Below are 27,954 nucleotides of genomic sequence, written 5' to 3'. Positions count from 1 at the left end.
TTTTAGGAAATGTTGAAATTTTAGAGCAGTGAGAGAATGCATACACTCACAGGGCCTAGTGTGTGTGTGTGTGTGTGTGTGTGTGTGTGTGTGTGTGTGTGTGTGTGTGTGTGTGTGTGTGTGTGTGTGTGTGTGTGTGTGTGTGTGTGTGTGTGTGTGTGTGTGTTAGAGTGAAATGCAGGATATGTTTGAGGCCGAATTTGTCCTGCTAAGAGAAGCTCTGTTCTTTAGATGAGGATTATGGAAAGGGAGTTTGATGGAGACACACAGAAACAGAAAGACAGGCGGAGACGAGAGCAGTTAAATCGTTGACATAAATTAAAACAGCCTCTGCCAGCATTGTAAGTTTTTGTCTTTGCTTGAAACAGACTGCTAACTGGGATTTAGGATAACTCAGAAGAAAGACAACCAATAGGAGAACGACAAACTAACATAACTAGAGTAGATAATAAAGCGATCAACTGTTCCTTTTGTCTTTTCTAGTCTGGCATCAACAGATCAGTCCTGTATTTATTTTCATTAGCAGGTCGCTCTGGACCTCATCTGCTGTCACTCTAAACAACTTCCCATACACTTCAAATACACCTGACCAATCATATTTCAGTATTTAGAGGCGGGTCCTGTATGATGACGACAGGATGCTGCTTCAGCCTTTTCGTAAACAATCAACATGGCAGCTTCCACCACAGGGAGGTCTGTTGAATCTGATACTGGATGATGTATTTCAATTAAAACAATTAACAACTTTAATTCAACACTGTTGTTTTGATTGGTTGCAGGTCTGTTCATCACTTCCAGAGTCACTTCTGCATGTGCATCGCCTTATATATTATTTAAGTCGTATCTTATATTCTTTATCGTATCAAATTGTATAGTTTCATTCAATGTCGTGTCGTGTCGTATTGTATGGGGCGGCAGTGGTTCAGTGGTAGTGTTGGTCATCTCTCAATCGGAAGGTGGGGGGTTTGATCCCCGGTCCCGCTGTTCTCATGCCAAAGTGTACTTGGGAAACATCAGAATTAACTAATCACATTCACACACGGATGGTAATAGGACCAAGAGCAGTTTGTGGTTACGGGTATTGCTAAACCTCTCTGGTAAAATTAAAAAGACTGAGTGATGAATTGATCTGGTGCCACCAGGCTTCGTATTTTCATCACCATTCTCACATTTCTAACTATTCCCTCGCAGGGTAAAGAAAAAACTCTAGCCACAATCTTGTGATCTTAACTCATTCAGGCCATTTTCTGTAAATACACAATGTAACCTGATTACTGCTGGCAACTACTTTCACTACCTGTTTCACTGAATCAGTAACATGATTCCTTGAAAGACAATTTCTAGAAACAAGCCTGAAGTTGCTCATCGAAACCAAAAACGAAACCATTACAACCAGAAAAGAAACTTCATCCCACGTTTAGATTTTGAATCATTTGAACATGTGCTGGACTTTTAAAAACATTTTCTCAAAGCTCCTGTGTGGAGTCTTTGACTGGTTATGAAACAGGTTGAAATTAACAGTGCTGCCCTTTTCAGACCTACAAAATTTCTGTATCATGATTTTTATTGCCTGTAGAGATACAGCTTTGTTCACAAGGGGCGCCGAAACTGACACAAACGGAAAGTTCCTCAAAAGAACTGAATAATCCATGATTCATAAGATTATTAAGGCACAGTTTATTGGAAAAAGAAAAGCTTCTCTGATTTATTTGGGGTTCAGGAGAGACAAGACACAAACACAGTATAGTGTAAAAACAGGGGCAAAAAGTAATCTATATTTATGAACTCATGTTGGAGTAATTAGGTGGCTGTTTTGTTTGCTATCAGTCATTTTACTTTTAGGTCAACACTCACCACTAGAACATCGCTTTAAGAAATCAAACCCTTCATCACAGCTACAATGAGGACGATCGAGAGCTACACTCTGACTTTCATTAGCAGGAGCCGTCCTGCAAGCTCCACAGCTTACACTGTCCTCTCTGCACAGAGCCATTACTCAAATGAGGAGGGGCGGTCTACAGAGTACTATACTGAAATATGATGATGCAAAAATGTTCAATAACTCCAGAGTCAATAAAATCGAGCCTCCTGTTGGTTATATCCACAGGAGACATAACAATTAGTTTGGAAGGTAGAGTTATACATCATTTGGGGTTCATACCTTACTTTTCACCACTGACTTCCATGGGTTAAAATAAGTTTTCAGTACTTGAAAGGAATTTTAAATAAATACATTTTTACTTCTACATGATTAAAATGTTATCACAGTAAGTGTACTGTAAGTTGTCTTACATATTTTACTCACTTTTTCCACCCTTGTGTAAAATATGTAGAACAACAGATCGTTAATGGAACTTGGAGTTATAGTAAATATGATGTCTTTGGTGTAATCACACTTAAGGTGCTTTTTGACCACAAGAACCAGGAACTGTAATTCCAGGAATTACTCTTCAAGGAACTAAATGGTTCCTGTGGCCGACTGATGTGTGCGTTTCCAAGAGGCCCGTGAATATTATTCAAATTAGGCCAGTGACGTCTGGAGAAGCAATAACAGTAATAGCACTACACCACCAGACCAGTAGAGGGCAGTAAGAAAGAAATGAAGGCCATACAACAAAGATGACGCCTTAGAAGGTGACATACAAACTGATTCTTTGAATCAACACTTAGAAGGAGACGATGTTATTGAGGACGGTGAGTGAAATAAAACCACTGCAGGTACTCCAATCAGAAATGTTCAGCACTGCAGGCCCTGACCCCCAAAGTTCCTGGACCTTTGAAGAGTATTACCCCCGAGCAGGGACTTTTCAGGAGGGACATTAACTACCCCCTGGTTCCTGCTGTCGAAAGGCAAGTTCCTCAAAAGGTACTTAGTTCCTTGGGAAAGTTCCTGCAGTGGAAAAGCACCTTTAGTATTGCCATTGCACTATTGAATAATAATGTTATGGCACTTTGTAAAATCTTACCCGTATCATGCAGGACCAGTTAGAGAGCTTCTTTAAGAGCCAAGAAGCTGAAGTTACTCTGAATCTGTTAGCTGTGGTATTCCCCTGTCCACATAAAGTCCTGCTCTATTTACTGGATGAGTGATTAACTGCAAATCATCCACAACTTAGTTAAGGGTGAAAGGTTGTTGCTGCATTAGGACTGTGACTGTGTTTTCTGTTAATGATTCTGGCTCCTCACCACATAGGACACACTCTATTATCTATTTGTAGTACTGAAGACAGTCTGCAGGCTTCACTGACTAAAAACAACAGCTTGAAACGGCAATTTAATATAATAAAAAAGAGTTGGCGGCTCCATCGAGGAAAATAGACTTGTAAAGGCGGGTTCTCAGCCATTCTGAGCTTTATATGCGTGCAATAAAAATAATGAATATCAAACAGAAAAGGTTTAAGAGGGATCGGGGAGGATGAGAAAAAGAAGGGGTGAGAGAGGAGAGAAAGGGGGAGTGAGAGGAAGTACAGGGAGGTCCAAGATACTAAAAGTGTACAGAAGAGGAATTAAAATATAAATCATCTACTACATACAAAATGTTACAGCTGTTACTTACATACTGGAATAACCTCAATAAAAACAATTTAATCTGTCCAAACATTCATATTTCACTTCACTTAAACACTCATTTTCACACTTCATTTAAAGGAATCATAAAAGACAGAGGAGCTTGAAGCTGTTATTGTCCTTTGGTGGGCAGATAATACACCCCCTGAGCTCACTCTAGATATGACAGTTTTTCTCAGGACATCAGAAGTGGTGGTAAAGTGAAGGCCTCATGCTTTAAAGGTTTCTCAAGCCTAAATTAACTCTTTTCCCTACAGCATGAAGTGTGCTGAGTTTATTTTAGGTTTGGACACACATGACTGAAATAGGACACCAGATCATAGTCTCTGGAGAAAACCATGTTCTACTGTAAAGAGGTTATATAATGTTGCTGCTGGCTGTATTTGTCCAAGCACAGACGATTTTTCTTATTCTGCCAGGAGCTCGTGTTTACACTGATTCTTTATGATTTAACAGCTACACAGGACATACATTTGAGATGTCTGGAAATGTGTTCTTCCTTGTATAATGAGCATTTCACATATTTACAATAACAGTCCTGTCCAAAGCTGTCATTTCAGTTATCCGTACTGTTGTTCTTTATAGGAGATATGATGTCAAGCTTAATGTTTTAGATCCTTCTCATCCAGAATAAACATTTTGGATATCTGCAGCAGAATTCTGAAGTTTTAAATCATCACAATCTAATAACTCATATTTCAAGCCATAATGTCAGTGTCAGATGCCTCAATGAAAAAAAAGTTCCACATACCAATTACATAATTTTGAATATCCAAAATATCCTATTATCAATATACATATTTGGGTGTAATTTTAGGGCCTGTCTCAACTAGCAGCATTTTTTGTACTGGCGGCGCCTATTTCCATACAGGATCAATGTAGTTCAGCATTGTTAGTGCACAGTACTGAGCACAAAAATGCCATCACCATCATCTGATTTTTGTTTCCATGCTCACAGCTGAAAATACACGCAGCCTCATATATGCTATTTTCCTACACCAACCAATCAACATCAAGAACCTCTTAGTCTTCTTACTGGTGTAACCCCTGCTGCATCCATCATGCAGTGGACCTATCTGCCTCTGCTATGTGAGTCAGACCCTTTACCCCTGTACCAGGGAAGCGACCTGTCCTAGTACGGATGGAGGAAACTAACCACACTTATTATTCAGAGTTTCATTCCGGGTGTGGAGCTTCTGCTAATGCAACGTTGCATTTTTTAACTGCTTTTACATTTTCATTGTAACATTCTCTGGAATAAAAGCAAACATGGAGCACACAGAGAAACATTGAACGGACTTATCAGTCAATACTAGGTGATGCAGAAGAACCGCAGGACTGGTTTTGTAATGTAGCAACAGTAAGCGCTGGTGAGAAGCGCTCTGGAATCGAGGTTGTTGTGGGCGCTGCCAGTGCAGAAAAACGCAGTCAGTAGAAACAGGCCCTTAGATATCTTCAATACTACCTAACACCTGCAGATATCCAGAAATACGTTTTAGAGACCTCTGGACGGTATTTCTCAGTTTGGATAATTATTACAATAAGAATTGGATTGTGGATCCCTGAAATGGGAAGAATACTTTTGCAGGTTTATGAAATATTAATTCTGGACAGAAAGAATGAATATATGGAAGTCTGAAATGTTTGAATTTCATCACAGGTGTTCGTTATGTACACTCAGTCTAATCATTAAATGTTAAAATGACCCATCATCGTTTGTAAAAGTTTAAAGTTATCTAGAATTAAATTTTGGAGAAATTGGGTTTTATGTTATGATATGTTATTGACTGGAGTGTGTTTGAATTAAATGTTAAAATGGCTTGCCACATGTTAACCCCCTTTAGTAACAATAACAGTCACTTTATTTCTGATCTTGGATAAATGCATCCACACCAAGTTTCTGCAGCATCATCTCAAGTTTATACCTCATCCACCAACCAGGGGTTTACAATAAGCTAAATTTGCCACCATTGTACCCACTGACCCAGGATATAATACCTCATTCTGACTGACAGGGGGCGACATACTTAGACAATTACTATTATTATGCACTTCCTGCTTGTCTATGATTGTCAGCAGGTTTATGTTATGGTTGGCTAACCTGTTAGCCCTGTGTTGGATTATGCTGACATAGTTATCGTCAACAGAAGTCATGCTGCAGCTCATCAGCAGATATCCTGATTTATGTCCACATCAGAAGAGGGTAACAAGTCATTCCTACAACACGCTGACAGAACTACCTCATCTCTACTATACTCAACTTACTCGTCCACATATCCCGGCATTGATGGTAGATTTAGCAACAAAAATTTTAGTTGCATTATCCAGCGTCTCACCAGTGCACCTGAAACTTTCTCTACCTTCTCATTTCATACTCCCCGTAGCTATCCCTCCACTCCTCTAGTGATTTTCTTCCTTTACGTGTTCACTTTTGCTCAGCTTTTGGCAGGGAAGCAGTGATTCTAAAGTACGAGCAGGAGACACGTGTTGGAGTCACAGCAGTGAAGATGTTGGCCGCAGCGTCTTTCAACTATGACATGCGTGCACATGTAAAAAAGGATGCTGTAGCAGTAATTAACGAGATGTCAAGAATCACTGACAAAACCCCAGTATCTCAGGAAAACGATGTGAAAGTATTTGATGTGATCTCTTGGCAACATGATCCCTTAAGAAGGTATTTTAACTAGCCTGAGCGGGCCACTGAAACCTGCAATCAGCCGGACCGGGTCTGTCAATCATACGTGGGCCAGTTGTAATGTCGAGCCCCGCCAACCCATTAACCCCTGTTCTGATTTATTAGGGCCGGGGTCAATACACAAGAGGTGGTTCTGATACTTATTTTTTCCACTTGGTGTGTCACTGCATTGAGTGTTTTATGCTCTGAAACCTGGTAAAGCTCTTATAACCTACACTCAACACTTTGCCTGAATGCATCTTGTGTAGTCAAAGATGGAGCACTGAGGCCATGACGGGTAAAACTATCAGGTGATAGCTGGGCCCCTTTTCTGCTTGTGCATACATATTTTCCACCCCTACAGCCGTCCTTGTCTCAATCCCACTTCATTAAGATTAGAATGTACTAGTCCAAGATTAAACAAACCCTTGGATCAACACATATATGTATATAACCTAAGTACATTGTTTACCTGCATTATGAACTCCCGGCGTCGGGGCATCCCCCTCTCAGAGAGCAGCAGGTACTCCGGCTCCTTCTCCTTCTTGGCCTGCTGGATCTGAGCCAGACGGCTGATCGGATTCATGCCTTGACCATAATCTGGTCCCGTCTGGGAGGAAGAGGAGACATGATGGTCAATTCCAATTAACACACTGTTATCATATTATCATGATCGTCTGCGGTCTGCTGATAGTGCAGTAGGTGTGTGAGAATTAACTTCTAATATGTAAGCGGATATGAGATTAGACTCTCCTGTAGTAGACTGATGCAAAAGATAAAGAGATAAGTGGATAACACAGGAAATGAGAAGGGAAAAAACCTCCTAACATCCAACTTCACACATTTGTCCATGTAAAGATTCATTTCGACCAAGAGTTCCGGGTCTTTTAGCCCCCAGAACTACTTTACCCTGAACTAAAAGTTTCCTGTGCCCCCATTGTTGTTTTTGTTTCGAACATAGGCTGAAGTCCCAAGTAGATTGTGCAAATCAAGCCAGTGACGTATGGAGGAGAAAAAAAAAGTTAATGCACTACACCACCAGACCGGTAGAGGGCAGTAAAACAAAGACAAATGCCATTCATCACAGATGACACCATAGAAGCACAACAGTTAGCCTGTTAGCATGAAGAGACTCAGCTGGTGCTGTTTTAGATGGTGCTATATTTCATCACAGATGGATTCACTGAATCAACACGTGAGAGGAGATAAGCGAGAGGAGCAAAGACGTTTCAACACGGCTTTAAAATCCTTTTTAACTCAAAAAGCTGTGACAGAGATCGGACGGTGTTTTGGTTGAAACCGTGACCCTGTTAGCTGGAGACTTTCAGCCGGATGCGTCCCTCATAAACATCTTTAGAAGATCATTAAATATCTGATGAGGATATTTTGAAATCTTAATAAAAACTAAACTAGCTTGCATTCCCAGGAACTCCCTCTGTGTTTCAACAGCTGTGTAAACTCCACAAACACTGAAACGTTCAGCTGAAGGTCTCCAGTTTACAGGGTCACTTTTAAAACCATAACACCGGGAGAGACGCATTTGCGGTGGGCTGAGAGAAGACAACTGTTACAAGCTGCTAAATCAAGAGAATCACAGCTTCTTCTTTTGAAAAGTACACCCACATACAAAACAGATAGAACAAATAAAAAAAAATGAAAGAAAGAGAAATCAAGTGAATCACTGATGTGTGTGATGGTATTGTGGATGGCGGGCGGAATATCAACACTGCAGGTGATGACATCAATATTTGTCTGAGCTGCCGTACCTTGAGGATGGTCTTGGTGCGTTTCTTGTAGTGCGTCTTGGGTTTCTCCACAGCGGGGATGAAGGGCAGCTTCTTCAGGTCCTGCAGGATGGACAGAGCGGCACGCTTCTTGGACAGCTTCTTGCTGTTGCCCTCGCCCTCAGCAGAGAACTCCCCCACGTTGACACGAGTCAGGAAGCTTTTCATGTGTGGGGGTCCGCTCTCCTTTAACACCTGGGGAAGGTAGAGACAGAGCAGGTTGGAGGTTGGAGGTGTGGGAAATTTCGTTTTCAGTGTGTGAAATACATGATTTATCTCAATTTGTTGGGGGGCGGGAAAAAAAGATTTAAGAGGAGTATAAACGAGAGAAAGAAGTTCTAAATGTGTTTTTGTCATTCATTATGTGTGTGAGGGAGTGTGTGCGGCGCAGTGCGCAAGCAGCTACACCAGGTGGTCCAAAACATCTGTTTTCGATGGTCACAGTGCTACCCACCCATATGCGCGTGTTACTCATACACAGACAGAATGCACACACACAAACACACACATACACATGCACGGTGACGTACAAACACACACATGAAGAGGAACATGTTTCTAGATGACAGTCTCTAGTGTTGAGGGCTCAGTTTCCTTCCTCCAGCCTCTGGTCACCTGGGAGACCTAAAACAAACACCGGCTGGCGTTAGGTCATGCTTCTGCAATCACATCTACTTCCTGTGAAGTCCGAGAACAGTGTGCAAGTGTGTGCATGAGTGTGTGTGTAGCAGGTGGGGTTCTCCCAAACCTTATTTAGGACAAACACACTGGAGGAAGAATTAGATTTCACACACTTACTGAGTCCAGCAGAACATGTTTCCTTTAGTGTGGACGCCTTTTTGGATCCATGGCTCTCACACTTTCTCCCTCGCTCTCCCTCTAGCTGTGGCTACTTTCTATTAATGTTTCTTTCTCAACCCCTCCTCCTCCTACTCCTCTTCTACCTCCTCCTACTGCTTGCTTTCATTTGAGCTCAATTTGCGGTGCAGACAGCACAAATTGTTGCAATCAGATGCAATCGAGAAACAGTTAATTTGAACCCAGTGACCGATAAAACTGATTAAACTGATAAGTGGAACCTTGAGCATTCCTCAGATGCTTCACACATCAACACAGACTAATACCAGACCTCGAGGAGAACAAAGGGTAACGTGTACAGACCCTCTTTCCCTTCACACACAAACTTCTTTGTTGTTTTCATTAACAAGCTAAAAAGACGAGATGCATCAGTTAGACGTAACTACGAGACTGCGCGTCAACGTTTTACAAAAAGGCCACAAAGGGAGGTTATTTTAGGGTTTGGAGCAAGTGCAGGGCACTCTCAGCAACTGTGCTGACACCAGCCCTGTGTTTGCTGTCAATGTACCTGTTAGGCTGTCAGCATTCCTGCACTCTGACTGTAAGGATGTGTGTTGTAGGGAAGCCTTGGAGCGCTAGCTGTCAAAGCTAACAGCCAAACTCACCCCCACCCCTGAGATGTGTTCTGGTCTTGCTCATCACCAGAAAAGGGAAATGTAACATGGCAGCTTCTTGTGCATTACAACATTCAGTGAGACTAGATACATCTGACTCTTTTTAAGTCAGTCAACAGGGTTGATGATGACACAGCTCATCGCTGGCCAGCTGAGAAAAAAGAGCGAGTAACAGAATATAGACGTAAGCTGGGTTCTGTAAGTCTCTAATGTTGCTGAAGTGAATTATGGGATGTGCAGGACAGGAAGCGTCCTCAGCTGTCCTCAACTCTGTGGCTTCATTCACTAAATCAATCTCTCATTCAAGTTCTCTCTCTCTCCTCGTCCATCACGGCCTCTTCTAAACATGTGAAGCGCTTCCACTTAAGTGGTTGAGAAAGATGGCCAGCTGAAAAGAGAGGAACAAATTTGCTTCCTGGTGGGTGACCACAATGCGCCTGATTTGATTCCGACCACAAACCTCTGTTACTCCTTTGTATAACCTCAGCTGCCATTGTTTATTTGGCAAGCAACAAACGGGGATTCCAGAAACTGGAAACTGGTCCTGGCTGAGAAATGGTTTGATGATCGCTCTCAATGAAACTGCAAATTATCCATTTAACATCTTGGTTTTTACACAGATTTAACAAATGACTTCTAACATGTTGATTAGTTCCAGTTTAGAGGTTATGTTAATTCAATCTGGTTTCATCTGGACAATCCCAGTGTAGCTACTCCCCCCTGATTCCATTCTTTGCATTTAATATAGCTAGCTGCTAGCCTCAGCTACATGAGGGGTTCCAAAGACCCCCACTGTCCCTCAAAGTGATTTAATGTGGCTTCATTTAGCTGGTCTGCAGAAAATAAGCCTACCTATGTGAGCATGTGGCTGTGTTTCCTGTGCCTTTATGAATTAACCTACTGCTACTGATGCTTTTGATAATTCACTGTTCACTGACCCTTGACTTAGGAGTCATGTGGGAACAAAGAAAATTCATTACATTTTCTATTTTCAAGGTTTTATCTAAAATGTAGCTGCTATTTTTGTTGATAATTTTTACTATAATGGGTAAAATATACTATTTTTAGATCATTTAAAAAAAAAAAACATTCTGGAAGACATCTCAGGACCCCCCATTTGTGTCTCGCGACCCCCCAGGGGGTCCCAAACCACACTTTGGAAACCCCTGAGCAACAAATTCAGAAAAGAAAGGCCACCTCTTATTCTACAAAGGAATCAAATCAGCAATTTGTCTTCCAGTTCTTTTCCAGTAGTCAAACCCCTGACCATTACAATCTCATTGAGCCCCTTTAAACAATGACCTGTTGAAAGGTATTGTGCTCTCCTGGGTGATCAGATCTCAAACGGACCTCCTCACTGCTGGTGTGAATGCTCTTCACTGTATCCCGAGGACAGATTCACGTCTGATCACTCAGACCACATACGGAGCCAGCTCGAGACACATTTGAACACAACGGTCATGTGTATGCTCAATTGTTCTTGGCTGCTTTAAGGACCGCCCACTCTCCAAGTGTCCATGGCAATGATCACATGGAGTAACAGATCACCAGTTTGTCATTTATGACTAATTTAAAATCTCTCCACTGTCTGCATCTCATGATTTCTTCTCATGTCATTCCAACATGTGAAGACGTGTGTCCATGTTTATTCAAGAAGTATTTCAGATTTGAATACAGAGCGAGTCAGAGATGTGATTAAAGTTGATCAGAGTTTGAAATAGAACAGTGAAGATGTGATTCATAACAGAGATGATCAGCTGTGACATGGATCTGTCTGTGTGCTTTTGTAATCTGTCTTCTGTTTAATGAGGCGAGTCAGTATTCTCACGTTCAGCCCACTTTAATACATGATTTAATGATGATCTACGCCTCTACGTGCTTTGATTGGCACCATCAGGAGATAGTTTATCGTAGAGATGCAGCCCGTACTTGATTCAGACTTTCTGGGAGGTGGATCATTTTGTCTGATAACTGTAAACAGAGACTCCAGTGTCCAGTGTAGTTTTCATTGACAGTCCACAGACTTCTAGAGAAACATCAGGCTTCATCTTTCTCCCTGCATTACGTTTTTTAAAGTCTAATGAAGGTGAATGGTTGCCTTTTTTCTTTTCATACGCAGCAGGAAGTTGGGATTTGATCATAAGTAGTCACTGGAGCCACATGCTGAGACGCTTGATAAGGCCAAGTGTGAATGTTAGCTGTCCACTTGTGTTCGGATCACCCAGTGTGTGTGTCTGAACGTCCCCTGAGTGAGTGAGTCAGTGTCTTTCTTTTGGCTTCTGCTGTCCCTTCTGCTTGTCCAAAGCACTCTGTGAACTTGCAAAAAAACAGCAGAGGAACTGCTTTACTGATAAGACTCATCTTTACTCTTCAAAGTGAATCATCTAATCACTGACGAGGATCCAAACATCAAAGGTGGCGTGTACTGATACACAGTGCAGTCAGAGACAAAGCGTGTGTCAGTGAACACACGTCACACACTCTTGGCTCAGGATGGCGGCAGACGAGCTGCAGTCAGTCTCCTGGCAGACGACACAGGATCTGCGCCACGCCGATGGGATTTCAGCACTTTCATTCATTTACGTGCACACACACACACACACAAAAACAAACACACAAACACACCCATGTACCACCTAATGACAAGGATCAGGTTGTACACAGGAAACACTCTGTAATTCAAGGTTGATTTTTTCTTTTACAATCCCCGTCTCTTGTCTCTTCATCTCTTCTTTTCTCAAACATGGGAGGCCTGCTCTCGGCTTCTCAGGGAGACATTAATACCCTGAGCAGTCTGAGGATCCGTGCATGCGAGACCTCAGGTACACTGGAAGAGGAGGCTATGGGAGCAGAGTAGGACAATGGCGAGGACTGGTAGAGGGAAGAAAGGCTCTTTTGTGAGGACCGGTGGATGGACAAGCCCTCGGGGAAGCTGCTCCTTGTAAGATGGGTGGTTCTTGGCTCGGACCCTCTTCTCCTGTGTCCTCCTTGGAAAAGGAAGCCTCTGATCCAACACACAAGCTGTGATTTATAGATTGGTTCCTCTTTGATGCTGACATCTGTTTGATATTGCCTGACAGGGGGATTAAGTGAGCCAACTGGCTCTCAGGGTGGCGGCGACCCTCATCGTTGCATCGTTGGATGGGAAAGCAGACACTCGCGAGCAGTGACTCATGGGTAATTTCATGCTCCAGTAAAAGCAGGGATGAGATGATGTGCAAACAGGGCTGCTGTAAAAGGTATTCTAACGAGAGATGACCCTGACCTGTGTAAGGTGCAATAATGCATAATATGTGAGTTTATAGTTTTGATTGTGAGCGATCTGTATCTCCTCAGTGCTTAAAACAAGAAACAGTGAAAGAGATGTGGCATGGCAGGAGAGGAGAGAAGGCCAGACTTTGACTGATGATCTCTACCCACAATATATTGGCATTGTAAGAGCACATTGCATGAAGTAAGTATGTAAGTGAATGCACTGAGAGCCATCAAGAGCTTGATGAAAGGGAGAAAGGGGTTTGTAATATCAGGAATCAGGGAAAAGATGCCTTAACTTGGAAAGGTTTCTTTTGATATAACACAGAACAAAACAATCATGGTGTGACTGATGTGAAGAGGTGGAAAACTAAAGCCTGATTTATACTTCTGCGTCAAATCAATGGCGTAGCCTACACCGGGGGTCCGCGTAGTTCCCGTACCTACGCAGAGGCCTATGCAAGTACCTGACATGCAACTCCTCCAAAATGTAACTATGTGTCGAATCAGCGCAGACCACAAGCCTCGTGTTTGGTCAGCTCGACGGCATTGTGTTTTCCTCATTTACAGCACTTCCGGGGATCCCTGCTAATCTGCTGCACATTGGCCGTGTATGTCATCTCCTCCTCTCTATTCTTGTCTTTATGATAAACAGCAACATGTATCAGCTGTAGATTAACATAACACACTCTGAGTCACAGAGGACAAATAAACGGAGATCGTAGTGGGCCCGGAAACAGGCGACCGGACTATCAGAGAGACCACACCGCCCTCAAGCGTTCCGGACACATCGACGCAGAAGTATGTGGTGCTCATGTACTGCTGCGTAGGGGCTGACGAAGCAGTATAAACCAGCCTTAACACCAATTATCAGTTTCTGAGTGTAAGTAGTGAAGAGATGGCACATAGCGAGTAAACGGTGGTGGTCTGTAAATGTTTTTTGCTCTTAGAACTTTTTACTCCTGCTGCTTTTTATTTGACGTATTTCTAATTTGTTTGTCTTCTCTTCCCTCCAGTGCCTCAGCCTCATTCCCCAGCCTCTACCTCAACTTCAAGCCACACCACTCAGCCTATGAAACTAAATCACCTTTCCACAATCTCTGTTGGTGTTGCTTTTAGGTCCTATAAAGAGACTGGTTGTAAACCGTAACAGAAAATGAGTTCTTCCGGTACCTATACCGTTTTTTATTTCAACACCACATTGGTATCAGCCTGGAGTAACCCAAAGATGTTGCATTGGGGTATCTACAGCCATGGCCAAAAGTTTTGAGAATGACACAAATATTACATTTTCACAAAGTCTGCTGCTTCAGGGTTTTTAGGTGTTTTTGTCAAATGTTTCTATGGTATAATGAAATACAATTAGAAGCATTTCATAAGTATCAAAAGCTTTTATTGAGAATTACACAGAATTCATGCAATAAGTCAATATTTGCAGTGTTGACCCTTCTTTTTGAAGACCTCTGCAATTCTCCCTGGCATGCTGTCAATCAACTTCTGGACCAAATCCTGACTGATGGCAGTCCATTCTTGCATAATCAATGCTTGGAGTTTGTCAGAATTTGTGGGTTTTTGATTGTCCACCCGCCTCTTGAGGATTGACCCCAAGTTCTCAATGGGATTAAGATCTGGGGAGTTTCCTGGCCAAGGGCCCAAAATCTTAATGTTTTGTTCCCCGAGCCATTTTGTTATGACTTTTGCTTTATGGCAAGGTGCTCCATCATGCTGGAAAAGGCATTCTTCATCACCAAACTGCCCTTGGATGGTTGGGAGAAGTTGCTCTGGGAGGACGTTCTGGTACCATTCTTTATTCATGGCTGTGTTTTTAGACAAGATTGTGAGAAAGCCCACTCCCTTGACCAAAAAGCAACCCCACACATGAATGGTCTCAGGATGCTTCACTGTTGGCAAGAGACAGGACTGATGGTAGCGCTCACCTCGTCTTCTCCCAACAAGCCTTCCTCCAGATGCCCCAAACAATCGGAAAGGGGATTCATCAGAGAAAATGACTTTACCCCAGTCCTCAGCAGTCCAGTCCCTGTACCTTCTGCAGAATATCAGTCTGTCCCTGATGTTTTTACTGGAGAGAAGTGGCTTCTTTGCTGCCCTCCTTGACACCAGGCCTTCCTCCAAAAGTCTTCACCTCACTGTGCGTGCAGATGCACTCACACCTGCCTGCTGCCATTCCTGAGCAAGCTCTGCACTGGTGGTGGCCCGATCCCGCAGCTGTAACACCTTCAGGAGACGGTCCTGGCGCTTGCTGGACTTTCTTGGGTGCCCTGGAGCCTGTTTGGCAACAATTGAACCTCTCTCCTTGAAGTTCTTGATAATTCGATAGACGGTTGACTGAGGTGCAATCTTACACGCTGCTATAAACTTCCCTGTTAGGCCCTTTTTGTGCAATGCAATGATGGCTGCACGTGTTTCCTTGCAGGTAACCATGGCTAACAGATGAGGAACAATGGTGTCATGCACCATCTGCCTTTTAAAGTGTCCAGTCACTCAATCATGACAGATTGATCGCCAGCCTTGTCCTCATCAACACCCACACCTGTGTTAATGTGTGTGACACCTGTGTGTCATTGAAATTATGTTAGCTGGTCCTTTTGTGGCAGGGCTGAAATGCAGTGGAAATGTGTTTTTGGTGATAAAGTTCATTTTCAAGGCAAAGAGGGAATTTGTAATTAATTGTAGTTGAGCTGATCACTCCTCATAACATTCTGGAGTATATGCAAATTGCCATTATAAAAACTGAAACAGCAGACTTTGTGAAAATTAATAGTTGTGTCATTCTCAAAACTTTTGGCCATGACTGTACACGTATTCCCTTCAGTAGGGCTGTTGGAGTACAGTAGTATTAAAAAGCCAACAGTGAAGCATGATAGACCACTGCACAACTGCATGTGACCTAAGCTGAATGTAACTTCCCCCCTTTGGGAACATTTCAGCTCCTTTAGACGAGGCAGTTTGTGAAATCTGCAAAGAAACACAGGAAGTTATCATTCAGCTATTGAGATGAAGCTGCTGTTCCCGACAGCACAGAGTAGTGGAGCAGCTCATGCCGGTCCTAGTCGACAGCTTGGAGTCGGTGAAGCCTTTGCCCGAGAGGAAGTCCAACGGTCTACTGTGGCTCAGTTGTTAGAGAAGGTTGGCAGTTTGATCCCAGCTCCCGCAGTCACATGCCTAAGTGTCCTTGGGTAAGACACTGAAACCTAAATTGCTCCCGCTAGACATCACTGATGGTCCCTCACTATAGCAGTCTCTATCATCAGTGAGTGAATGTGGTGTGAATGAGTGAATGTGACGAGGAGTGTAAAGCACTTTGAGTAGAAAGTCTAAAAAAGTGCTTTATGAGTGCAAGTCCATTTACCGTTTACCCCCCTTCATGCTGCAACAGAAAGGGTCCCCATGATCTAAGTCCAGTAAAAGATTGAATCCAAACACATTACGTACGTAAAGATCCTTAGATTACTTCAAGTCTACAAAGGCTGCATGCTCCGCTCAAGTTGTCTGGGATCTATCGTACCATGTAAGAGCAAAGTTTGGATCCTTCTTCTTTCTCAGCCTTGGCGTACATGCTCCTTGTGATGGAAATCAGGCTCTATCTAGTGATTCAGATCATTTGGCTCGGCAAACACATGCTCTTTCGGCTCCCAAACGGCTCATCATAGTACCATTTTGGTTTAGTTTTCCACCAATGTTGTGTATATTTTTCAATCACTGGTATTGGAGAATGACTTGGTAATGGCCAACACAAGTCAAGGTTTTGGAATCAGTATTGGTGAAGAGAAAAAGGTCTCTAGAAGACAAACAGGCAAATGGTTTCCAAAACTGAATTCTACTTTAAATCATTTTAATTCCATGAAAGATAAAACGCCAAACAAACCCAGAAACTCTGGGCAAAGAGAATTAGCTGGAGATAGATGATTTAAGCAAGACAAAGTGAAGAACAGAGAGTAGTTAATGATTTACTGCTCATCAGACAGCGGTAATGAACAGCCAGTCTCCACATCAACAGCAAGCAGAAGAGAGACTGCTGGAGGAATGTGGCTGCTTTAAAAACCCGCCGCTGTCAGCTTCCAATTTGGAAGGACAGAAAATGAAAGTGGTGTAGATGCTGACAGTGACAAAGACATGACGGATGAGTCACATCAATCCAGATTTAGCTGGCCGGAATTATTAATAGTAGTTCCAGGAAGGACAGCCATGTCATGCTCCGATTAGTAAATGCATTTTATGAACAAAGGGGAGAGAAAAGGAGGGCGGGAAAGGGAGGATTGGACAGCTTTCCAGATAATTTCTTCAGTGTTGTGTAAACTTTTTTGCAAGCAAAGTCAGAGTGAGAAAAAAATCCCTCCCTCATTCTGTCCTTGTCTTAGTTTTCTCTCAACACCATCCTTCTAGCCTCAACATGCATCCGCCCTTTACTGTGATTCTTGGGATGATAGTAGGAGAGGTGGAAGGCAGGGGTTTTGACGGAGGAAGGGAGGGGGCACGCAGAGTAAACTGAGCCTCCCTTGTTTTTGGCACCTTGCAGAGTGCAGTAGAAGAAGAGGGGGCCATCAGGGAGTGAATATTGGATGAGTCAGCTGAGATACGTCGAAAGCCAAGGGGAACAGACCCAGCAGGTCATGTAAGGACACACAAAGCTACTCTATTAATTTGGAAAAAGTTGAGCTCAAAGAAAAAGCAGCAATGGTAGGATTGTCTGTAATGTCTAAAAGAATCACAAGAAAGTCAGCTGTCTTTATCCACTGAAGTGTCCAACCGTGGAGGAGAATCCCAAGAATCTACAAGCATTGAAGTTTCAATATCACACCTCAGCTGTTCACCTCCAACAAACAGATGACTTTAAATAATGTATAAAAACAGAAGAGGACAACAAAACATGACATGCTCAGGATTTGCTCTTGCAGGTGACGGTGGTGGATAATTAAAGTTTATACACCACAGAAATTACAAAGCCACCCCTGTCGACAACCGACAAGTCTAAACATAAGAAGAAACTCAGAAGTCAAATTTGGTGTGCCATTGGCCTAGCAGTTTAAGTATCCGCCCAAAGAACACAGGCTCTAGTCCTTGTTGCAGCGATCATGGGTTCAACTCCCAGGTTTTACAGTGTGGCTACGTTAGCAGAGCTGGCAATACCAACCAACAGGTTAACGTCCAAATGCCTGTGGATGTTATGTGAACAAAAGCCTACATACAACTTCATCTCCAATTCCTAAATCAAAATACTGATGCGCCATGTTACGAGAGGCCATCTCATTTCTATCCAGATAGTAGTCTTCATCAACCAAACCTACACAACAGATGACCGGCATTCCAGCCCTACAATAATGAAAACACTGATAACTTCTTTGACTGACTAGTAATTAACGAGCAATAGTGACGACGTTTAATCATGTAGCGAACTAAACACACACACTCCTAGGTGACAAATGACTCCAAGCACATTAGAGGGAAGTCATGACTTAACTTTGAAGTTATGGTTTTTTGGGTAATTTTGCCTTTATGATAGGACAGCTGAAGAGAGACAGGAAATGTGGGGAGTAGAGAGAGGGGGAATACATGCAGCAAATGGTCGTGGCCAGGAACTGAACCGGCGACCTCTGCGACGAGGACTGTAGCCTCTGTATTTGGGGCGCATAGACCGCTAGGCCACCAGCGCCCCATGCCTGTACTTTGAGGTGGAAATGAATCTTCATTTTAAGGCCTTTAATGTAAATCTAAAAACACCTTTGACTGGCTGAATGTCAGGGCAGGATTTCAAAATGATGAATCATCATTTTAATCCGATCATAATCGTATCAGAATCCTTTATACAGGTAGTTCTTGATAGCCGAGTCGCACACAGAAGGTTGCAAATGTATGCCTGGTTAAAAAAAACACATCTTAATCTCTTTGTGCCCTCATGTTTTGTCCTGTCTCAGGTCCAAACTCCACTATCTTTCACTGAGAACATTTAAATAGGTGACATTTTTCGGTGATTCAGCTCGTGATTTGTCATTATGAAGAAGCTGGTTGGTCCTGAGGCTAGACCGGTGGAGAACCACTGCTGTAGACTGTGTTTCACATAGTAAACAGAGCTAATGTAGTTAATGGATTCTCTGTTTTATAATGTGGGCAGAATAAAAAGCTGTTTCGGCTCCTTGTTCCAATGTGGGTGGAGAGTAAGAAAGTAAAGGGTGAAGGCTACAGAAAGGTTTTCTGATGTTTTCAGCACTTCTGATATAACTGTTTTGATGTCCATGTAACTGAACACCTTTACCAAATTCATTACTAAAACCTTGATGGGTCATGATGTGGAGGCAAGCATTTTGTGGGCATACAAAATGTAATCTATTTTCATACACATCCCAAGGTTCACAGGTCAGGATGAATTCCTGAGAAGTTTAAAATCTCTTGGTTTGTTGGAAACATTTCAGAGGCAGAACTTGAGTAATATTGAAACACTGGGGAGTAAAACACAGAGGATGTCTACTCATACGTAAGATAATTGAATTCACTCAAACAGGCTGAACAATAGATAGAACTTATCAGCTGAGTCACAACCACAGCAACCAGATCACACCATGGAACCCCATACCAAAGTCCTACATCAGCAATTTCCAACCAAACTTCCCCAGAACTGATTTTTTGATGCTCTGAGTAAACACTTCCTTCTTGCATTATCATTACAGGGAAGAGAGTTATCAGTGTGACTCCCACATTTTTTTTTTTTTTAACACTTACCGTATTACGACACTTCTCCAACCCTCATTATAAATCATATGACATCACACATGCCGTATCACTGTGGTCTTATCTTCATTCACCCCCTCATTACAGGGAAACCACAAGTTGTAATTCCCAGCGCTAATGTCTCACCTCAAAGTTAACAGATAGATTCCTCTTGAGGGCGATTTCGTAGACGAGGCTGATCTCTGATTTGCTGGCATCGGAGCCGTCCTCACTCTCCTCTTTTTCCTCTGGACTCTGGAAAACAGAAAAAAGCACGGTCACATCAATGAGAGGGGTACTGATCGATGCTTATCAATTATGACATGTTCATTACAATGAAAGTAAAGGCAGCTCAATGAGTGGCCACCAACAGGAGAGCTTTGGTTGTTAGATACATTATCTATTCTTAAGGTTAGCTTGACTTATAGAAATAGCATAACTGCTATTCAAATATAGAAAAGATGGACGACAAGGCAACTCCCTAAAAGTGAAGAAAAAACATTTGAAGCTTGACTTGCTGCAATGAAGGCCATGGAGCCTGCCTCCCTGTGTTATCAGATGGGACACCACTCCAACTTTAACATATCTAAACATAAGTGGAATATTTTTTCTCATGTTGTCGTTACAATCACATCTCATCAAGCTGATTTAAGTTCCAGAGATTCATTTTTTGAGGTTTTACTTTAAACATGTTATTTAATGCGACTAGAAGAGGTTTAGTGCCATGATCGACAGCTGTGTTGACCAATCCAGCTCCTGCTCGGCTGAGTGCACCAGATTATCAGGGATGAAAAGGAACCGTCCCACTTGTTTTTCCCACCTGCTCGAGACTGGTCTCGAGACCACTTTTTTTAAGGTCTCGGTCTCAGAATTGAAAGCATTTATACTTGGTCTCCTCTCCGTCTTGGACTGGGTGAACTCTATATTTTAAATCAAGACTGGTGGAGACCACCACTGATGCACTCTGTGTTGCTGTGAATACTGTGATAACAGAGAACTCCCCCCTCCCTTTTCTCAATTCATTAATTTTTTTCCCACCTGTTACAACTTTCGCGATGCTACCGGGGGTGACATGCCCCCTGCACTCAAGCGTTAATGAAAGAAGACAGACGAGAAGAGGAGAGATTTTTGTGTGCCTGTGACCAGAGATGTATTCTGATCATTTATTTAAGCAATAAATAGACATTAAATAACATACTGTGGAGGAACATTGAGAGAAGGGCCGAGCTTAATACCTGCCACAGGATTACCACAGTCAACACCTATAACCCACCAGATAGAAATACTACAAATATGAACAAAAGGAAAACACATACAACTAATGAGAAAATAAAGGCTTGAAAATAGTCCTGCGCAGCTACCGCTACGACCTCTTTCCTTGCCCTGGATCAAGGGAAACAGAAAACAGTTTAACTCTGATCAAAAGGGAAAGTTAAGCCAGTGATGACACAAAAGAAACTTAAGGAGTCAAAAGGCCCTCACAGCTCGTCAAAAGAAAGGCAACAAAGACCAAACCAAACCTTGTTTGTTGCTGTATTATATGGATTACTCTCATGATAATTTTAATTGATATATACAGTCTTGGTCTTGTCTCAGTCTTATCCTGCCTTGGTCTTGATCCCTAAATGTCTTGGTCTTGTCTTGGTCCTGTTGCACTCTAGTTTTGGGCTTGTCTTGGTCCTTGTGCACTCTAGTCTTGGTCATACCCTGTTCTCGGTTAATGTGGTCTTGATTACAGCACTAACTAACACACGAATCATTCGACTTTCCACAGCTTCAAAACCACACGAGAACCTGCTCTGCTGTAAACTGAACCAAAAGAGGAGATCTTGCCCATCTTATCAGTTTCCGTGTGTTTTTTTCAGCACCTGTAACTCGAGATATTTTACTTCTGCACAACAGGAGGAGGTGGAGAGGCATGGTCAATCTTTGAATAAAAGCAATGTACTCAAACAGGAGGCCAAAGCAGGAGAAACCTTTGACTTTATTCATATCTGTTTTTGTAAGCATCTCGATCGTCCACAAACAAAAGCAGACACAGGTCAGCCTAATAAATGTCAGGAAAATAAATCTAGTGGGCTTAACGGACTAGATGCAAGAAGTGCTCCTACAGTTGGAAGAAAGAGCATTATTGATCCTATTAGAGTTCTGAAAATATAAAATCTTTAGTCAAACAGAACCTCAGGCCTGCTAATGTTACTCATTAAGTTAAGGCAAAACTGAGATATTGACTCTTCCTCGTTCTTCCCCCTTTTTCAAGGAACCAACTGATTAGACACACCAGTCACCAGTTTATGTTTATAAAAAATGAAAATAAAAAGATGATTCTGTTTGTGATCTTCAAGGACAGAATTTCAGGGCGTAGCCAAGGGTACTAGGGTCTCCAGTTTGAGGGTCATCTGTGCTCTTTGCAGACGATGTGGTCGCATCGAAAGGAGTCAGTTGAGGTGGTTTGGGCGTTTGATAAGGATGCCTCCTGGAGGCGTTCTAGGTGTGTTCACCTGGGAGGAGGCCTCATGGTAGACTCAGGGTTTTGTGGAGGGATTATATATCCCATATGGCCTGGGAACGCCTCTGGATCCCCCAGGAGGATCTGGAAAACATCGCTGGGGAGAGGGATGTCTGTGTCAACTTGCTTAGACTGCTGCCCCCCCAAGCCTGATCTTGGACAAGCGGATAAAAAATTGATGGATGAATGGAAAATAGAAAGGTATATTTTGTCTTTCCTGCTTTCAAAGAAAACACACAATACTGTGAACATAAAATTGAGCCCTGTATCAAAACAAAGATTACACATCAACGGGGTGAGCGTCGGCCAAGCTGCTGCAACGAGAAGCCTGTCTGTTTGTGGATTTGATCCTTATCTGATATGGGATTAAGATGTATTTCAGGACATGACTGGTGGTCCTTGGACTGAAGAGGAAGTCTTCCAAAAGGGGTGGTCCGATTACATTTGAGAATTTCCGCATATCACTCTGTTTTTAGACCTTCAGATGATGGTTTGTGAAAATCAGGAAGACAACGTTGAGTGGGTCAAACTTATGTTTTTAGATGGGTCTGGTTACGACAATTAAAGAAAGGAAAGAAAGTATTTTTTCTTTTATATTCTTAATTTAGTTGTTTAAATATGAGCAGCCAGACTGAATCCATCAGACTGATTTTCAAGAGTTTCCAGACTGATTACTATCAATCTCTTAATCTTGCTATCGGTCACGAAGCAAAGAAACCGAGTCCATGCCACACAGATCATATCATCAGCCATACACCACAGGGCTTTTTGGTGCCAACAGTCTATGGGAATGTAGAGCTCTGTCTCTCGATCCTTATCTTCTCATGTCCAGCTCTTTGTCTGAATGGCTGCTGTCTTTCCCTTTGGGCTTCTTCCCTCCTCCCTCCTCATTGTGTGACCTGATCTGACGCATGAATCATACCGAGAGATCTCTTGGATTTCACGGGAAGCGCTGTCACGTGGTGGATGCACCTACTGCACCGGAGAAAAGACCTCGAAGTGGCGAGAGGCCCGCGTGTGTGTGCGTGCTATAGATGAAAGTTTGCAGACGTGAGAGAAGCGAGGGTGAGTCAGCCCACAGAGAAAGCACAGCCCTCTTCGCTCATACGCAGTTTTAATGAAATTCCTTTCATGAATTAATTGTTTTCATGGTAACATTTCCTCTGCCACAGCTTCATGTTTGAGATGTGTGTGATTTATGGTGTGTGTTCCTCCTCAAGGCTGCACATCAAAGTTTCTGCATCTGTATGGGTGTGTTTTAGCGAACTTTCACGACCAAGCAGAACAGCGACCTTGCTTTGACAAAGACAAACAGAGGGCCAACTTTAAATTTGGAGTCTTCCCTTCTTTATAGATCTTCTGAACAAAGAGTCCTTGGGAAAGTATCGGAAAGAGAATAACTCATTGAGATTTTTGAGACATTAACTCTCGCCCTAAAGGAGCTGTTTGAACAAACAGGGACTGTGGGTGTACACAAGGCTTAACATTCACATTTATGTCCATGAGCATGGCGAAATGATTCAACATCAAAGAGTGGGAGGACAAGGCTCCCAGCTGAAAGAACAGAACAGCTCTTAGAGAAGTAAGTCTTTAAACGTGAAGTCGAATATTTCACTGATTTTGATGAATCTACCTCAGATGAACCGTTTTACTCTTGTTCAACAAACTCTTTTAACATAAAAGGCCCTAAATGGATGAGCAACATCCTACTTGGCGGATTTTCTCCATGTTCATAATCCAGCTCGAGCACTGAGGTCAAACAACCAGTTGCTCCTGAATGTGCCCAAAACTGGACTTAAAAGTTGGGGCGACCGAGCCTGTTCAGCACTGGTCCCAAAGCCCTGGAATGGCTTACCACTGCAACTACGATCAGCCCCACTGTTGAGTGTTTTAAATCATTGCTGAAGACCCATCTCTCCTCTTCGGCCTTTTCGTCATGATGAGAACTTTAATGTCCCCACTGATTTTACCTGATATAACTACTGTATATCATACAATTATGTTGTGTTGTTTATTGTTGTCTTCATGTACACTTTGTTGTTTTAAATGTGCTTTCATACACAGGCCCTGCCCCCTGACTGTTACCTGTTGAGGCGGCTGATGTTCGTGGTGAGTTACAGACACAATAAATGATGCCCTAATACTAAAAATGAAAACACTTTCCAGGTTTAAATTCTTCATAATTGATGAACAGTTAAATTAATCAGCGTAGCAGCAGGGCACTGTTGGCCTAGCTGTCTCACCCCATGCCCATTTGTGCTCGTCACAGCGGTCGCAGGTTCGACTCCCGGCCTCTACCATTTCCTGCATGTCTTCCCCCACTCTCTACTTCCCACATTTCCTGTCTCTCTTCAGCTGTCCTACCCAATAAAGGCAAAAATGCCCCAAACCTAACTTAAACTTAAAAAATATATATACTGTTTATATATGGAGCTAGCTAGCTTGTGCTAAATATGAGGACAGCAAACGGCAAAGTAAATATGATGCTGTTCTTAGATCCCCAATGAACATGAGTGTGTTGGGAATGAATATGTCTTTAACTCACACTCCTTTTTGAAAGTATTGTCTTATATCCTCCATTCTCGGTAATTTGAGGTGTTGGGACATAAAATAAAAACCATCGACCTGAAGAATCAGAGAGCCATGCAAAGCCTACATGAGACGAATGCATGGACGAGCCTCGTATACACTCACCTGCTGCGCTGCTGTTTGATTCGGTTTGAATGCGAGCGAGGAGAGTAGAAGAGCAGGGAAGCTGGAAGGGGCATTAAGGCGGGTTTATACTTCTGCGTCGACCCTACGCAGCAGTGGTCGACTTGGACATGAGCACCACAAACTTGTGCCTCGATCTGTCCGTGACATGCAGCAATACTCCCCGATACAACCGAGAGCAGTGTGTTCTCTCTCATAGTCTGGTCATCTGTTTCCAGCCCCGCTACGATCTCTGTTTACTTTTTCACAGCGATTCAGAGCGTGTTATGTTAATCTACAGCTTATACATGTTGCTGTTTATCATACAGACATGATTACATGAAGAATAGAGAGGAGACATGAGGAGATGAAATACACAGCCGATGTCCGGGATCTTGGAAGTGCTGTAAATGTGAGAAATACAATGTGGCCGGGCGGACCAATCGCAGGGTTTGCATTCAGTGTTGAATCGACACAGAGTTACATTTTGGGGGGGGTGTGCGTCAGCTATGTGCGTAGGGCTCTGCAGGTACGGGAGCCAAGCAGATAGCTGACGGTGTAGGCTACGCTGTCGAATCGACGCAGAAGTATAAATCAGGGTTTGGCAGTTTGAGTGGGCGCTGTGTGCGAGAGGTTCTACCTCTGCTGTCTCTCCAGTTTTTTTATATGAGAAATCTATAAAGATGAAGATCATACATGAGGTAAACACAGACAAGGTTGTAGACAGTGATGAGTGAGAAACAATCAGAGACAGCACATGGGATCTCATCACTTATCTTACCTCATCAGAGGAAATACTTCAATGTTTAATGTAAGAAATGAAAGCTAGGTCGGCTCTTTTAAAGAAGGTTATGAGTGAACTGTTGGGTTTACTTATGGACAGCTCTCTGATTCTTTTTTAAATCAATTCCAATTTAACATTTTGTTTGAAGTGACTGACATCAAAGTATACAGTGAGCAGGTTCCTCCACTATAACAACCCGCTCACTATACATTACCCCTCAAAAGGATGCAGCATTGAGGTGCCAGATAAGATGACTTTAATGTAATCACCAGTATGTAAACTGACTTGCAGGGATTTACAGGTTAGCCACCAATTTCCATGCTGGATCCGTGCAGCCTGAAGCCATGTAAAGTTGTTTTTTGTGCCTCCTCAGGTTACACATTGTTGCTCTACCTTTGTGTAAACACAACACAATTCGAGCGCCACTGATATCTACCTGTGGTCTTCCTTAAATCAAAGGTTTGACAAGCCGTGGTGAGGAAAAAAAGAACACTGCTAGCCCCAGGGTGTCCACACATTTACGCACACACTGACACACATGCAGAGACAGCATGACAGACGTATACCGTAGACACAATGTGCCTCAATTTGTAAAGCAAGACTCAGAAGCTGCAGCAAACAAAGAGCGTATTTATGCAGACCGACGCCACAAGACAGCGAGTCAGGCGAGTGAGAAGAGCCAAAGCGTTTTGAATAACCATCAGAGATGCCAGGCAGTGAGGATATGGGGTAATTTGATTTCCGGTGGGAGATGATAAGAGCAGTTAACAGCCATGCCTGAGGGGAAACTTTGGAGAGGTGCAGTGACGTTGGAGGAGGCAGAGAGAAAAAGGACAAAGTAGAGAGAAACTTGGAAGAGAAAAAAAGCTCTGGAGCCAGGTGTCAACTTAACTACGCAGACAGAACGACTTAAATCACACATTAGAGTAATAAGAGCTGAAGTGGATTAGGATTAAATCTCATGGAAGCTTGTTGCACATTTTAGCATCCACAAAAAACACTTTAATTAGAGCTTCTCTGCTGAGAGCACCAACACATCAGAGGCGCAAATCCTTTGACTTTTCATTAAGGGAAGAGCCGAGCGGAGGGACAGAGGGTAACACAAGGGCTGAAAACAGGAGCAGGTGATGATGGAGGACAAGCTGAGAGGAGAGTGAACAACCTTTTAGAAAGGAAATGACTGACAGAGCATCAGAGGTATAAGAGGTATCAGGTATCAATGGAGATTTCTTAATGCTTGAATATAGTGAGATATGTAAGTTTCAACATTAACGTTAACATATGAGCTGTGGAATTATGGCTCTGCCAGTTAGGAGACCCTTATGTGATGACCTCATCATTTCAAAAAGTCTCATGAAGATCTTGTGAAGATCTCGCAGTAATTTAAGAAGGGACCGTTTTGAATAGTTTACCTACAATTTGGGGATTTCTACAACATATGCATATCTAGCAATTTAAAGTTTAATTTAAAGCACCCACCCAGAGAAAAGAGAGTTGAGCTGCACACTGTTTGTTTTCCTTTAACAAAAATAAGTAGTTTAAAAGATAACTAAACTATGTCTTATGTTTATTCCATTCAACTCAATCCTCCTAGCATTGATGTAAAACTCATAATCGGTCAAGCTCTGCTGCATGAGACCCACGTAACTGGTAGGGATGCACCGATCCGATCCTGGTATCGGATATCGGCTAGATCAGACTCAAAAAGCTAGATCGGATATTGGTGAGAAAGGGCCGATATATAGTGCCGATCCATATGGCAGATCTATTCATCTCAGTTCTATGCTTTGCTGTGTTTACAACAGCCATGTGCGTCTCCTACGTCATCAGCGCTGGCAGGTCTGTGCATTTTTGCCCGGTGGAGCATGATGGAGAATAACTACAGAGGCTCTGCAGTTTAGCTGCATGTCACGCTTCTTCTCCGCCGGAAACTTGCAACATGTGCAGCGGTAATGTTTCGACGGATGGCTGTCTCCCTGAAAAATATAATGCAAGCCCAAAGGAAGAAGTTTACGTCAGCTGTAGCCCTCTGGTTTAGGGCTTGGAACCCAGGTACAGTTCACCAACATGTAAATAATGTTTCTGACACTGCTCTGCCCGTAGAAGTATAATTTAAACTGGTTGTACGTTTGGTACCTGACCATAGCAGAAACTGCGTGCTACTGCTTCCGAAAATGCCTATGTTGATTTATCTGTTGACTGATCACTGTGTGTCATTCCTTAACAGCCAATAATTCCTTATCATGAAAAGCACACTGGACATGCACACTTTTAATGTGTTTCCCGCACACAAATGATACAGGGGCGGGGTGCCCAAGTTAAATTTCCCAAGTGCCCAAGTGTCCTTTTATTCGTATAAGATCCGTTATCAATGATTGAAACACTCTCTCGTCGCTCTCTGCCCCTGCTACGTCTGATGACCTGCAGCTACTGACGGATATGCTTTGCAGGTGGGAGAGAGAGAGGTCCCACCTGTTAATGCATTGATTAAGGAGCGA

At 42.8% G+C, this 27,954-nt stretch overlaps 1 protein-coding gene across 1 annotated transcript in view; it reads right to left on the bottom strand.

Annotated features, from left to right (window-relative positions):
* Positions 1–27,954, bottom strand: part of stau2 (staufen double-stranded RNA binding protein 2) — a 135,403-nt gene that overhangs the window by 69,925 nt on the left and 37,524 nt on the right. The window contains exons 7-9 of the mRNA XM_034706321.1: positions 19,620–19,727; positions 8,008–8,220; positions 6,714–6,851 (exon numbers count right to left, since the gene is read on the bottom strand). Coding sequence (XP_034562212.1) covers positions 6,714–6,851; positions 8,008–8,220; positions 19,620–19,727 — 459 coding nt within the window. The remainder of the gene's footprint in view (positions 1–6,713; positions 6,852–8,007; positions 8,221–19,619; positions 19,728–27,954) is intronic.

This window comes from Notolabrus celidotus, chromosome 17 (genome assembly GCF_009762535.1).
Source record: "Notolabrus celidotus isolate fNotCel1 chromosome 17, fNotCel1.pri, whole genome shotgun sequence".
NCBI lineage: Eukaryota > Metazoa > Chordata > Actinopteri > Labriformes > Labridae > Notolabrus > Notolabrus celidotus.
This window is presented reverse-complemented; position numbering and strand designations above follow the sequence as displayed.